Below are 12,544 nucleotides of genomic sequence, written 5' to 3'. Positions count from 1 at the left end.
CCAGAAGCGATCCATATACTAACTTTATATTGATCAATGGCTTTTATCCCTGAAGGAGAACCTACGTGGGCAGCCAAATTATAATCAGAATGTTGTTTAGTGAACATGTAATTAGATGATCTTCGGAGGCCTTAAATGTTTGCATTCCCCAGGGTTTAATTCCTGGCCTGCCGTGCTCTTTGTACCCTTCTCGTGCCAGCTCATCATCTCTTATTACTTTACCGCCCACTTGCTGATGACTTCCAAAGCCATTTCCTCTTTCCTCTCTCACCACCCGATTGCTGGACCTCTCCGCTTGTCTTTCACCTGTATGTCAAACTCAGTATAGGCAAAACCGAGCTTTCTGTCTCTCCTTGTCCTCTTGAACCCTGCTTTTTTGTGTTTCCTGGATGGTATGACTCTCTCTGTGCAGTCACCCAAGACAGAGCCATGAGTCTTCTTGATGTTTCCTTCTGCCTCTCCTCTGCTTTACCAAGCCCTGTTCCCCAGATGTCTCTTGAATCTGTCCTCTTCTTACCATTTCTTTCAGCCATTTGCTTTCTGTCCCCTGAACTACTGGACTGCCTCTCCTCCTTCCATTACCATCCTCTGCTTGATTTCAGAGTCTTTTAAAATAAGGTGCAAACTGCTCATGTCACTCCTTTGCTCTCAATTCTTCAAAGGCTCCCTGTGTCCTAAAAGATGAGTCCGTCATCCACAACATTGCCGCAAGGCCTTTTGTAATCCAGCCCTGCCTGCCCCTGTGGTCTCATCCACTGCACCTCCCCATCTTATGATAATTTATGCTGTAGTTTAGGGAGCTACTTGCATTTCTTCGATACCTTTAGACGATAGTATTTCCTTTGCCTGGAAAGCCCTTTCTTCCCTTTCCCATCCCTCAAAACCCACCCCCTGTATGTTGTAAATGTTAAGGTCCTCTACCCTTGGAAAGGAGCGATATTGTTTCCTCCCTCCCTCAACCTCATATACTATTTATACTAACATGTATTTTTCAGGTATCAAGCAGCCACCATACAGCAGCACTGTGCTTGGTGCTGGAGTTATGATTACTCCTTGCCAATGTAATAAAGAGTCATAATAAATATTATAAAAGCTTGTACAACAAGAATACACACAGAGAGTAACTAACTCAGTGTCTCAGTGTTTCATATCAGTCTTTCAAAAATAGCTCTCAGCTCTTCTAGTCTTTCTGTTAGCATGATGCTGGTAGTTTCTTATGGTGCCTTCCAGGAGGAAAGAACTAGAGATATTTGTCTCTTGGCCACCTACTCAGCAAACAGAGTACCTCCATCCTATAAGTGAAACCCCTTAAATCAGGAGAGCTCTCTTTATACAGTGAGACTTCTTTCCAGTAAAAAGCCAACACCCTGCATAACTTAGGTGATGAGACTTTAGTTATTTACTCTGTGGCAGAGTACAGGCATATAGCTGCTTTGTAAGTCAAAATAGGATGCCTTTCAGGTAGAAAGACCATCTGTGACACGGCGACAGGTTGATGGAGATGGTCAAGACTGGGAGTTGATGGGTTATACTTATTGAGTGGTTTCTTTTCAATTATATATTTCCCTATCATAGAAATCATCTTTTTCTTCCAGAAGGTACATTCTGTGATTTCTTTACAAACTTTCTATTCTTAACTTCCTAGGGATTAGTCAGCTGGTTAAATTTAACAAGTAGCCAGGGGATTTCTGTGTGTAGCTGGTTTTGAAGTAGGCCTGTGGAACAGCCAAGAGGCTGCTGGGAGATAGGATCCCTGGATCCTGGGAAAGTGAGAATACTAAGTTCTGAGTGAATGGTGCCTGTAGGGGCTCAATGGGGAGGAGTCAGTGCAGGCTGGTAAGATCTGGGAAAAGTGTGGAACTCAAGGAAGGTCCTTGAAGGCTGGGTGGCAGCTTGCAGAGGGAGGTGGGAAGGGCATGTGTTCTATGAAGATTTCTCTCATTCCCAGCTTTGTCCATTCTTACTTGGCTGTGACAACTGTTGCCTCTGCTGATGAGTCTTTCTTGAGTTCCTGGGAATTCCAGAAACCTCACAAAGAGGATTTAGATGATGAAAGGTGTCCATTCACTAATTCCATACATTTTTACTGGAAAGACAGACAAGGGGGCAAACGTTGACCAGATAAAATAAGGTAGACCCAACCCCTTACTCCCTCCCCTCCTGCTTTAAACTCAGAAATTGCTCTAATACATTTTACCAACTAGAGATGTCTGATTTTCAAGTGTAAAACATCCCCTAGAAGTGTTAAGCTGCCTCAGCTCTTCCTTGGAGTGAAGTGACTTTAATTAGATTAGCATTCATCTGTTACCAAGAACAGTGGAAATGGGAGTCATACTGGGGGCAGGGAGAAGGACAGAAGAATTCTGAGCAGGGTCAAGAAGAGGCCCTTAAGTCAGCTGCCTCAGTGCTGTGCTTGAGTTAAGGTCACCACAAACAGTTGGGAAAGTTGTAAACATCAGCCTTCCCCGATTATGGGCTGGTCAAGTCTGGGCTCCCGGATCAGTGCACTGTCTTTGCAACCAGTTTCCCAAGGAGAAAGAAAGGTGCAGAAGGTGGTGAATTGCAGATAACGTGGTGGAGATATACCTATAAGCCTTCCATCTCCTTCTGCCCCATAAGATACAAGAGAAGTTTCTGTGTGCATCAGTGTGTAAGTATGTGATGAAGGCTGAACAGGCAGATGTGAGAGCTGTTGGACTCATGAGAGAGGGGCAGGGCTGGCTGAATTCAGTCTGGCTGTGCCCCTGGGGTCCCTCCACACCAGCTTTATGTCTCCTCCTCCCCTCTGCCTTCCTTCTCCCAGGCTGTAGAGAACTTCATCTATTCTTGTGCTGGCTGCTGTGTGGCCACGTACGTCTTGGGCATCTGTGACCGACACAATGACAACATCATGCTGAAGACGACTGGCCACATGTTCCACATAGATTTTGGCCGTTTCCTGGGCCATGCCCAGATGTTTGGGAACATCAAGCGGTAAGTGGTCTCCTGAAGCCAGGATGTGCGTGTAGGCCAGGGAGGTCAGCGGAAATGGTTCGGAGCTGGAACACGAGCCCGTGATGGGAGGGCCCGCACTGCAGAGTGTGGTCCCTGGGCTGAGCAGCTTTGGAGAAGAGAAGACTGAGAAAGAGGTCAAGTCCTTTCAGGGCCTTGCGGAAGAGGGCAGGCACCAGCCATTCTCCCTCCCTGCTGAGGACTGAGCAAAGGGAAATGAGCCCAAACCCCAGCAAAAGGGAATACAACTAGATATCCAGGGAAAATATCACAAGCTCACAGGCAAGGAACCAATGAAGGATGTGTCTGGGGATTTTTTAAGATTAAGGGAGGAAAAGAAAAACGAAAATGTTAGAGGAGCCACATCTATCCATTTCACACAGGTGTTGAGGGATGAGGAGAACCATCCCCTGACGTGGCCCACAAAGCGGGCTTCCTCCTTCATGTTGACCTTCTACCTGTGTGTTCCCCTTGGCCCAGGGACCGTGCCCCCTTTGTCTTCACCTCGGACATGGCGTATGTCATCAACGGGGGTGACAAGCCTTCCAGCCGCTTCCATGATTTTGTTGACCTTTGCTGCCAAGCCTACAACCTCATTCGCAAGCACACCCACCTCTTCCTCAACCTTCTGGGCCTGGTGAGGAGCTCCATCCCTTTCTGAACCCCTCCTTCTTATCATCTGGCACCATCTTTAAGACTCCCTTGTCTTGCTTCAAAGGATTTCTGGAGATCTACTTCTCTGAGCCCTAGGTAAAGGCAGGGCTCAGACCACTTGGAGACAGTGGTGTCTGCAGGTATCTGACTTCCTGCTCCAGCCCCCCCAGTTCCTGTGGACTGCTAGCCACTGCCCACAGCATCTGCCTGCCACCCTCTAGAAGGGTTAGGGAGCCTAGCTGTAGAAAATCTTGCCTTATGGTAAGGAAGAAGCAAGAATTCCTGGTTGTTACAGGCACCCTCTCTTCTTCTTTGCTCTTCTAGATGTTGTCCTGTGGGATCCCTGAGCTCTCAGACCTGGAAGACCTCAAGTATGTGTATGATGCCCTGAGGCCTCAGGACACAGAGGCCAATGCCACCACCTACTTCACCAGGTAAAACTCCGTACAAAACAGTGCTGCCCACTCTGGGTAGTTAATTTCCAGGCTGCCGGATTGGGAGGAGCAGGGCTAGGGAAACGGGAGAGGCTTAGCTCCGGTGGCAGAGCTTAGAGTTGACAACATCGGTCAGTTGTCCCAACTTTGCCTTTGACTTAGGTAAATCATTTTACTTCTCTCAGACTCAGTCTCCCGTCTGCACTTGGGTGCTGACCTTTATATAGAGGTATTGCGATCCCCTACTTGCATTCTCACCATGTCTCGGTCAAGGATTTTGTCTATGGGGCAGTGTATAGTAGGGATTTTGTACTAGTTTTTAGCTCTCTGGATCAGAACCTTCCCCCTTGTCAAAACATGGAATTCCATGGTTCCATTTTCCCATATTTGACTCTCTTAGACACACTTTGTGTGAAAGCAGGGAAGTGTCTGTATACTAACGTCTACTGTTTTGTCCATTTTATTATGCACCCTTTTTGGAACTTAGCGAGCTAAATTTTCTCTGTTGGGTCTAATATAGTACCTTTCCTTTTGAACTAAAATCTCTGGATTGAGCTTTGTTTGGTGAGGTTCCATTGTACTGAACCTTGAAACAGTGTGACAACAGTATTTAGACATTTACATGGTGAGCCCACGGTGACGTCCCTAATTCCTTCCTACCTTGGTTTAACTGTCTTTGGCTCAGGTGGGCAGTGGGGGGAGATAAGACCCCAAGGTTCACAGAAATAAACTGTATGCTGATCATTGTGTGTAATCATGCACTCTATGAGGATATCACACAGGGAAAATGATCTGATCTGAGCTGAGTATTAGTCTCAGGTGTCAGGGGATATTTCTCGAGATAGCTCTGCCAGGCAGTGGGGACTTGGGTCCGTGGTCACATCCTTTTCTTCCCATCCTCCTGCAGGTTGATTGAGTCCAGCCTCGGCAGTGTAGCCACAAAGCTCAATTTTTTCATTCATAACCTGGCTCAGATGAAGTTCACAGGCTCAGACGACCGGCTGACCCTTTCCTTTGCTCCCCGAACGCACACTGTCAAGAGCTCTGGCCGCATCAGTGATGTGTTTCTCTGCCGCCACGAGAAGATCTTCCACCCCAACAAAGGCTACGTAAGTGTTTTCTCCGATCTGACCCTCCCTTGCTCCCCACTGCCCCAGCTTATTGGGGTTCTGACTGTTTCTTCCCTTCCGCACTGTGGGCGCTGGAGTTGACTGAGCACCCTGTGCTGGGAGCAGTTGCACACCCCTTCCTTCTCCACTGCCCAAGTGGCCTGCCTACAATCAGGGAGCTGAGCTGGATGGCTGTTCCCTCTGAGTCAAGGGTCTTGTGAAACAAGGATTCTTGTTAATCTTTGCTTTCATTTTGCTGCATATGTATATTATCTTTGTCTCCATGAGAGACATTTTTATCCTCTTCCTTCTGGAAAGCGTAACTCCTCCAACACACATGCGCGCGCGCGCGCGCACACACACACACACACACACACACACACACACACTTCTGTCCCCTCACCTCCCCCCTTCATTGGGTGCAGAGGGTTTGGCAGGGCGTATTCTCTAAGATTTGGATTTTGCAGATTTATGTGGTAAAGGTGATGCGAGAGAATGCTCACGAGGCCACTTACATCCAGAGGACATTTGAGGAGTTCCAGGAATTACACAATAAGCTGCGGCTGCTCTTCCCTTCTTCCCTCCTGCCCAGGTAGCTGTTGCCTTTACTCTCTGCACTGAGGGATACTGGGGAGGGAGAGCGGATGGGGGCTGGGCAGGACTGCAGGAGTGAGAAACTGCCCTTTGGAGAAAAGACCTATGTCCTTGGTTTTCTCCTCCTGGCGATGAGTTTGATGACAAGTGCTCCCCCTGCTGGTCATGATTTTCTGAGGCTCTCAAGAGGTCTTCCTCCAGCCTTGAAAATAAGCTTGGGTCCACCTGCCAGGAGAGCAACCTGGGTCTACAGGTAGGGGATTGACTGAATCTGAAGATTTTTCGAAGTTTCTAATCTTCTAAAGAGTAAAAGTATGTTTCAAATAGATAAAAAAAATGCGGTGTATATACAAAGTGGAATATTATTATACTGTATGATTCCACTTACATGAAGCACTTAGAGTAGTCAAATTCATAGAAACAGAAAGTAGAATGGTAGTTGCCGGGGGAGGGAGCAAATGGGGAGTTGTTTAATGGGTATAGAGTTTCAGTTTTGCAAGATGAAAAGGGTTCTGGAGATGGATGGTGGTGATGTTTGCACAACAATGTGAGTGTACTTAATTCTGAACTGCACACTTAAAACTGGTTAAGACGGGGGACTTCCCTGGTGGTCTAGTGGTTAAGACTTCCCCTTCCAATGCAGGGGCTGTGGGTTCGATCCCTGGTCGGGGAGCCAAGATCCCACATGCCTCGTGGCCAAAAAACCAAAAAAAACAAAACATAAAACAGAAGCAATATTGTAACAAATTAAATAAAGACTTTAAAAATGGTCCATATCAAAAATATATATATTTTAAAAAATGGTTAAGATGGTAAATTTTATGTTATGTGTATTTCACAACAATTTTAAAAAGCAATTTTTCAAATGAATTTTTACCTTGATGGGGAAAACTGGGGGCTCCAGAGCCGCTGAGGCACTTCTGGAGAGCTGTAGGACTCTGCTCAACAGTTTGGTTTTCTCATCCGGTGTCCTAGGAACTGTCTGGTGTGAGATGCTGCGTGTGTGTCCTTGGCACAGACTTGGGGAGCTGGGGGAGGCATGGAGTCGGGGAAAGGTCCCTGGGAATGGAGGCTGGTGAGAAATGCAGATCGGGTGACTGAAAATGCAAGTGAAATGTGACTAAATCCTGTTGCCTCTTCATTATCTTTCTCCATCTTACCCCTCCTGCGTCGCCACTGCCCACCTGCCGCCCAGCTTCCCTAGTCGCTTTGTGATTGGCCGCTCACGGGGAGAGGCGGTGGCGGAGCGGCGGAGGGAGGAGTTAAATGGCTACATCTGGCACTTGATCCACGCAGCCCCTGAGGTGGCCGAGGTGGGTGGCTGCCTCTGTTCCTGGCCGTCCCTGGCGCTGGTGGGGGGGTGGGGGATGCGGACGGAAGCGGGTGGCAATCATGGAGGGGACTTGGCTTTTCTGGGTCTGACTGTGTGCAGGAAGAGGTGGGTGGGGCGTGGCTCCAGCCCCACGGGACTATGCACAGAAATGCAGTGAAACACAAACATTCAGCTGGGCACGCGGAGAGGCAGGTCCGTGTTAGGTGCTTGTAGTGAGCAAGAGCCTGAGGAAATGGAAGGTTTTGAGCAGGTTGAGTGTGTGTATCCACCTAGATTTTTTTTTAAAACAAATGGTACTATAATGGGCATAAAGACAAATACAGTCATCCGGAGTCCCATCAGCCTAAAAAACCATCTAACCCCATTTCCATGTTTCCTTCCTATTTATCCATATATAAATGTCACTTTTATAGTTTTATAGTGGTCATAGCTTAAATATAATGCTATATTCTGTTCTTTTTTCACTTAAGTGTTTATAGTAAGCACAACTTTGAATATGTGTACCAAATTAATACACCAACTTGCAATACCATAACCTCTTTAACCATTCGCTTCTTGAAAGATATTTAGATCATTCCCCTCCCCCCTTTTTTCGCTATTAATGCTAGAGTGGATATTTTCACACATTTTAATTTTTGTTTTTGTTTTCCCTAATTGCTTAGTAAACATTCTCAAAAGTAGGATTCATGGTCTTTGTCCAAGGCTGGGTCAGGCATTAGTTCCCCGACCAGGGGTTGAACCCGGGCCTGCCAGCAGTGAAACGCCAAGTCCTACCCACTGGACTGCCTGGGAATTCCAAGAACAGACTGCTTTTGACCTGATGCGACCTACTTTTATTTGATTTTTTTTCTTTTTTTTAAACTTTTGTATTATGAGAACTTTCAAAACATATAGAAAAATAGAGAAACAGTATAATGAATGCCTATATATCCATCACTTAAACAGTTATTATTTTGACACGTTTGCGTCATCTATTTTTTATGAAATATTTTAAAGTAAATCACAGACATTGTGACTACTACCCCTAAGTACTTACTCTGCATCTCTAAAAAACAAGGACATAATCTTACATAACTACACTGTCATTATATCACCCAAAACATAGTCCATATTCAAAATGTCCCTGTCATCTCCAAAATTCTTTTAACAGTTGGTTTGTTTGAGCCATGACCCAAACAAGAACTGCATATTACATTTGGTTGTCACATTTCATAGGTCTCTTTTAATGTGGAACAGTCCTTTTCCTTTTTTCACTGGGCCATTGTCTTACTGAGGAATGACCCTGTTTTCTGATTCCATTCCAGTGTGATTTGGTGTACACCTTCTTCCACCCCCTGTCCCGGGATGAGAAGGCTGCGGGCACCAGCCTGGCTCCCAAGTCCTCAGGTACAGTGCCTTCTCTGTGACATTTCTGCCAACCTCTCTGAACCATTCCCAAAGGTCATTTTTCCTGCCCCTGCCTCTTCCCAGTTCTCTTTCCTTGACTTGTCTCTGTTCCTTTGCTTACTGGCTAGAGAATCTGGTTTCCCACTCAGGCTGTGGGTCCACAGCTCCTTGAGCAGATTCCCCAGGGACTGGATATGCTTACACACTGGAATTGGATAGACGCCCCCAACCCAACTCTGAGTCATGTTCGCAGATGCCACTTGGCAGATCCCTGATGTGGTATCAGGACTCTGACGTGGAGTTACTGGCAGCGGGTCAGAAGAAAACAGAAATGTCTGCCTGGCACCAGATGGGGACAGGGCTGGCCTCATGACGTTTCTCAGTTTCCTTTGTCCCTACAGATGGCACATGGGCCCGGCCGGTCGGGAAGGTTGGGGGAGAGGTGAAACTGTCCATCTCCTACAAAAACAACAAACTCTTCATCATGGTGATGCATATTCGGGGCTTGGTAAGTGCATACACAGTCCTCATTTGGATCTTTATCTTTCTTCTGGTACTTTTCTGACTGATCAGACCTTTTCTGCCCCCCTCTCGTGAGAGTAACCACAAAGATTACTGAATGAATACCCAATGGGCCTGCTACTGTGCTAGGCCTATGGTATGACCAAGCAATACTAGACACAGCTTTTTACTACCTGTGGTCTTTGGCAAGTAGCCCAATTATTCTTAGCCTCGTTAAAATGAGGATAATGTTAGCACTTATCTCATAGGGTTGTTATAGGGATTAAATGAGATAATGCATGTAGAGCACTTGACATAGTGCCTTGTATTATTATTATGGTGATTATTATATGGGAGAGGCCCAAGGGGCGTATTTCCTGGTTATAGAGGTAAGGCAGCCATGTGACATCCTTCAAGCATAATCAAGGCAGAGTATAATCACTAAATTTTTGGTATGATTCTAAGAACCTTGTGAGTGGAAGGGGAAGGGAACTCTTATTGAATACCCACAATGTGCTGGACTTTTGCAGGTTGGGGCATTAATATGCAGCAGGAGGTACATGAACTTTGGAATCAGAGAGATCTGGGTTTCACTCTTACAGAATCATTCATTCATTATATTCAACAAATCTTCATCAACTGCCTACTATGTGCCAGGCACTGATACATTAGCTCTGGATACAAGGGTAAACAAAATAAAATCTCTGCCCTCAGGGAGCTTACATTCTAGTAGCAAGAGGCAGACAGACAAATAGTTAAGTTAAATATATGGCAAGTCAGATAGTGGTAAGTGCTCTGGCGAGAACTAAGGCAGAGAAGGAATACTGGGGTGGAATGAAGGTAGCAGCAATTTTGCAGAGTGGCCAGGGAAACCCTCATTGATGAGGAGGTATTTGGGCAAAGGTGGAAGGAGATGAGGGAGGGAGCCATGCACATACATCTGAGGGAGGATTGCTCCAGGCAGAGGGAGCAGTTAAACCCAAAAGCCCTAGTCAGGAGCCTGCTTGGGGCATGTCAGGAACTGCAGGAGGAGGCCAGTATGGCTGAAGCCCCTGGAGCAGAGGGGAGAATAGCAGATGGTGAGGTTGGAGAGGGCAGACCAGAGCCTTGCTCCCACAGTCAGGAGTGTGGCTTCTCCTTGAGTGAGATGGGAGCCATTGGAGGGTTTTGCGCAGAGGCGTGACAAGATCTGACTTAAGTTTTAAAAGGATCAGGCTGAGTGAATCACTAATTGGCTGACCTTGAACAAGCAACTTAATCTCTCTGACTCATTTCTCTACCTCTTAGGGGTTACTTGGATCAAAATAGACAAAAGATACTGGGCAGAGATATCTGGGGACATAGTTCATTCAGAACAGACCAAGTTATGGCGTGCCCTGAGCATTCGTATACAAAGTATAGACTGGATATCATAGACAATCTGATTGATGTTTAAGGAGGACACCTAACGTTACCATGGTAGGTGTTTCTAGCAGAATGCAATGGGCTGGGAAACATAAATTATTGTGCATTGCAAGAAGCTAGGTGTGGGAGAAGAGGGTCTGGATCAGGGAGTGATCACAGGAATGGTGATAAAGAGACAGATAGAAAAACCTTCATCTTTTTCTCGGTTTTCATTCCCTTTGTAGCAACTGCTCCAGGATGGGAATGATCCCGACCCCTATGTCAAGATTTACCTCCTTCCTGACCCTCAGAAAACCACTAAGAAGAAAACCAAAGTGGCCCGGAAAACCTGCAACCCCACCTACAATGAGATGGTATGTGGGGAAGGTGCTGGGTGGGGCTGGGTTTGGCCGACTGTGCCAGTTTGTAAATAAAGTTGTATTGGGACATGACCATTACTATTCATTTAAGTCTTGTCTGTGGCTGCTTTCATGTTGTAGCAGCTGGGTTGAGTCATCGTGACATAGATCAGAATGTATGGCCTATAAAGCCTAAAATACTTCCTATTTGGCCCTTTATATAAAAAAGTTTGCTGACACTTAGGGTAGGGATTCCACAGCTGGGGCATGGTCTGTGGGGAGGAAGAGCCTGCTGGTCCTTTGCTGATAGTGAGCAGCGGCCCCAGTGACAAGCCTTCATTTGCTTGAGCTAAGAGCAGGGGTCTTTATTTTTTTTATTATTTTTTATTTATTTATTTGGCTGTGCCAGCTCTTAGTTGCAGTTGCAGCATGCATGTGGGATCTAGTTCCCTGACCAGGGGTCGAACCTGGGCCCCCTGCATTGGGAGTGTGGAGTCTTATCCACTGTGCCACCAGGGAAGTCCCCCCAAGAGCAGGGTTCTTTAATTTAATCTGCATTTTTTTTTAATCAGTCATCAATTTTATACACATCACTGTATACATGTAAATCCCAATCGCCCAATTCAGCACACCACCATCCCCACCCCTCCGCAGTTTTCCCCCCTTGGTGTCCATACGTTTGTTCTCTACATCTGTGTCTCAACTTCTGCCCTGCAAACTGGTTCATCTGTACCATTTTTCTAGGTTCCACATACATGCGTTAATATACAATATTTGTTTTTCTCTTTCAAGAGCAGGGTTCTTTAAAGCTTCCCTTGGGTTCTGTATGCTTTCTCTGTTCCCTCGGGCTCTGTCTGGTTGGGGAGGTAAAGTGGTCTTATGCTCAGCCACATCAGATCACACCACCACAGACTTAAGCATCTCCCCCTTCCATGTTCCCTGTCTCACTACTTCCCTCTCTTCCCAATTTTGCATTTGCAGCTGGTATATGATGGAATCCCCAAGGGAGACCTGCAGCAGCGGGAGCTACAGCTGAGTGTGCTGAGTGAGCAAGGATTCTGGGAGAACGTTCTGCTGGGGGAGGTGCACATCCGCCTGCGAGAGCTGGACCTGGCCCAGGAGAAGACCGGCTGGTTCGCACTGGGATCTCGAAGTCATGAGACCTTATGAGCCCAGCGGAGCCGTGGCCCAGGACCCCAGGCTCATGGCAGAGCCGGGGGAGAGGACTCTCCCTGCTTGACTTGTCCCTTCCTTGTGTAGGGGCAGGGCCCGTGGCGGGGCTCCCCTCTGTCCCGGCGGATCGGGCCTCCGTGGTAGGAGGCAAGGAGAGTAAAGATGCTCTCTGCTATCCGCTCCTCTTCAGACTACGTTTGGGTTGGTTGTGATGAGCAGCCCCTTGGAGGCTGTGAGGGTGCAGCAAAGTTTTAAGTTTACCTTGTGTCAAGGGAGCAATGCCTGGTTTGAGGTGTGGGGTGGGGGGGCTGTAGAAGTAGCATCTGGGGGGAGGGTGGGTGGATATCTTTATTTTTATTTTTAAAAAATGAAATAGTAATGTTGTCCTGACTGGACAGGAAGCCTTGTGAGAAGAGACTTACATGTGCCTCAGAAGGCAAAGGAGCAATTGGACTTTTTGTATGATTGAGGTTCTTATTGGACTTTTCCCTAGGATTTTGTTTGTTGTTTTTGCATTTCTGTCTATAGGAATTATTTGGGGAGGGGCCCAGTGGGCCCTCAGTTAGTGCCCTCCGTCTCTGAGGCAGGTCGGGAGGGACGGGGAGGGCTGCGTGTGCTGGACTGAGG

The 12,544-nt window shown here is 46.9% G+C and overlaps 1 protein-coding gene across 4 annotated transcripts in view; it reads left to right on the top strand.

The window, feature by feature from the left end:
* Nucleotides 1–12,203, top strand: part of PIK3C2B (phosphatidylinositol-4-phosphate 3-kinase catalytic subunit type 2 beta) — a 58,965-nt gene extending 46,762 nt beyond the window's left edge. For 3 of the 4 annotated variants that reach the window (XM_007166167.2, XM_007166168.2, XM_028167561.2), the window contains 10 exons: nucleotides 2,804–2,973; nucleotides 3,472–3,628; nucleotides 3,970–4,079; nucleotides 4,987–5,188; nucleotides 5,656–5,780; nucleotides 6,978–7,095; nucleotides 8,420–8,501; nucleotides 8,903–9,009; nucleotides 10,631–10,759; nucleotides 11,726–12,203. In XM_007166167.2, the coding sequence (XP_007166229.1) occupies nucleotides 2,804–2,973; nucleotides 3,472–3,628; nucleotides 3,970–4,079; nucleotides 4,987–5,188; nucleotides 5,656–5,780; nucleotides 6,978–7,095; nucleotides 8,420–8,501; nucleotides 8,903–9,009; nucleotides 10,631–10,759; nucleotides 11,726–11,914 (1,389 nt within the window). In that variant the 3' untranslated portion in view covers nucleotides 11,915–12,203. Of the gene's footprint in view, nucleotides 1–2,803; nucleotides 2,974–3,471; nucleotides 3,629–3,969; nucleotides 4,080–4,986; nucleotides 5,189–5,655; nucleotides 5,781–6,977; nucleotides 7,096–8,419; nucleotides 8,502–8,902; nucleotides 9,010–10,630; nucleotides 10,760–11,725 lie in introns of those variants that run through there. The other variant, XR_449664.2, reaches the window with a different exon arrangement.
* The last annotated feature ends 341 nt before the right edge of the window (nucleotides 12,204–12,544 follow it).

The sequence above is a fragment of the Balaenoptera acutorostrata genome, chromosome 1 (assembly GCF_949987535.1).
Source record: "Balaenoptera acutorostrata chromosome 1, mBalAcu1.1, whole genome shotgun sequence".
NCBI classification, from domain to species: Eukaryota; Metazoa; Chordata; class Mammalia; order Artiodactyla; family Balaenopteridae; genus Balaenoptera; species Balaenoptera acutorostrata.
The sequence above is the reverse complement of the archived record's forward strand: the minus strand, read 5'-3'. Positions and strand labels throughout refer to the sequence as shown.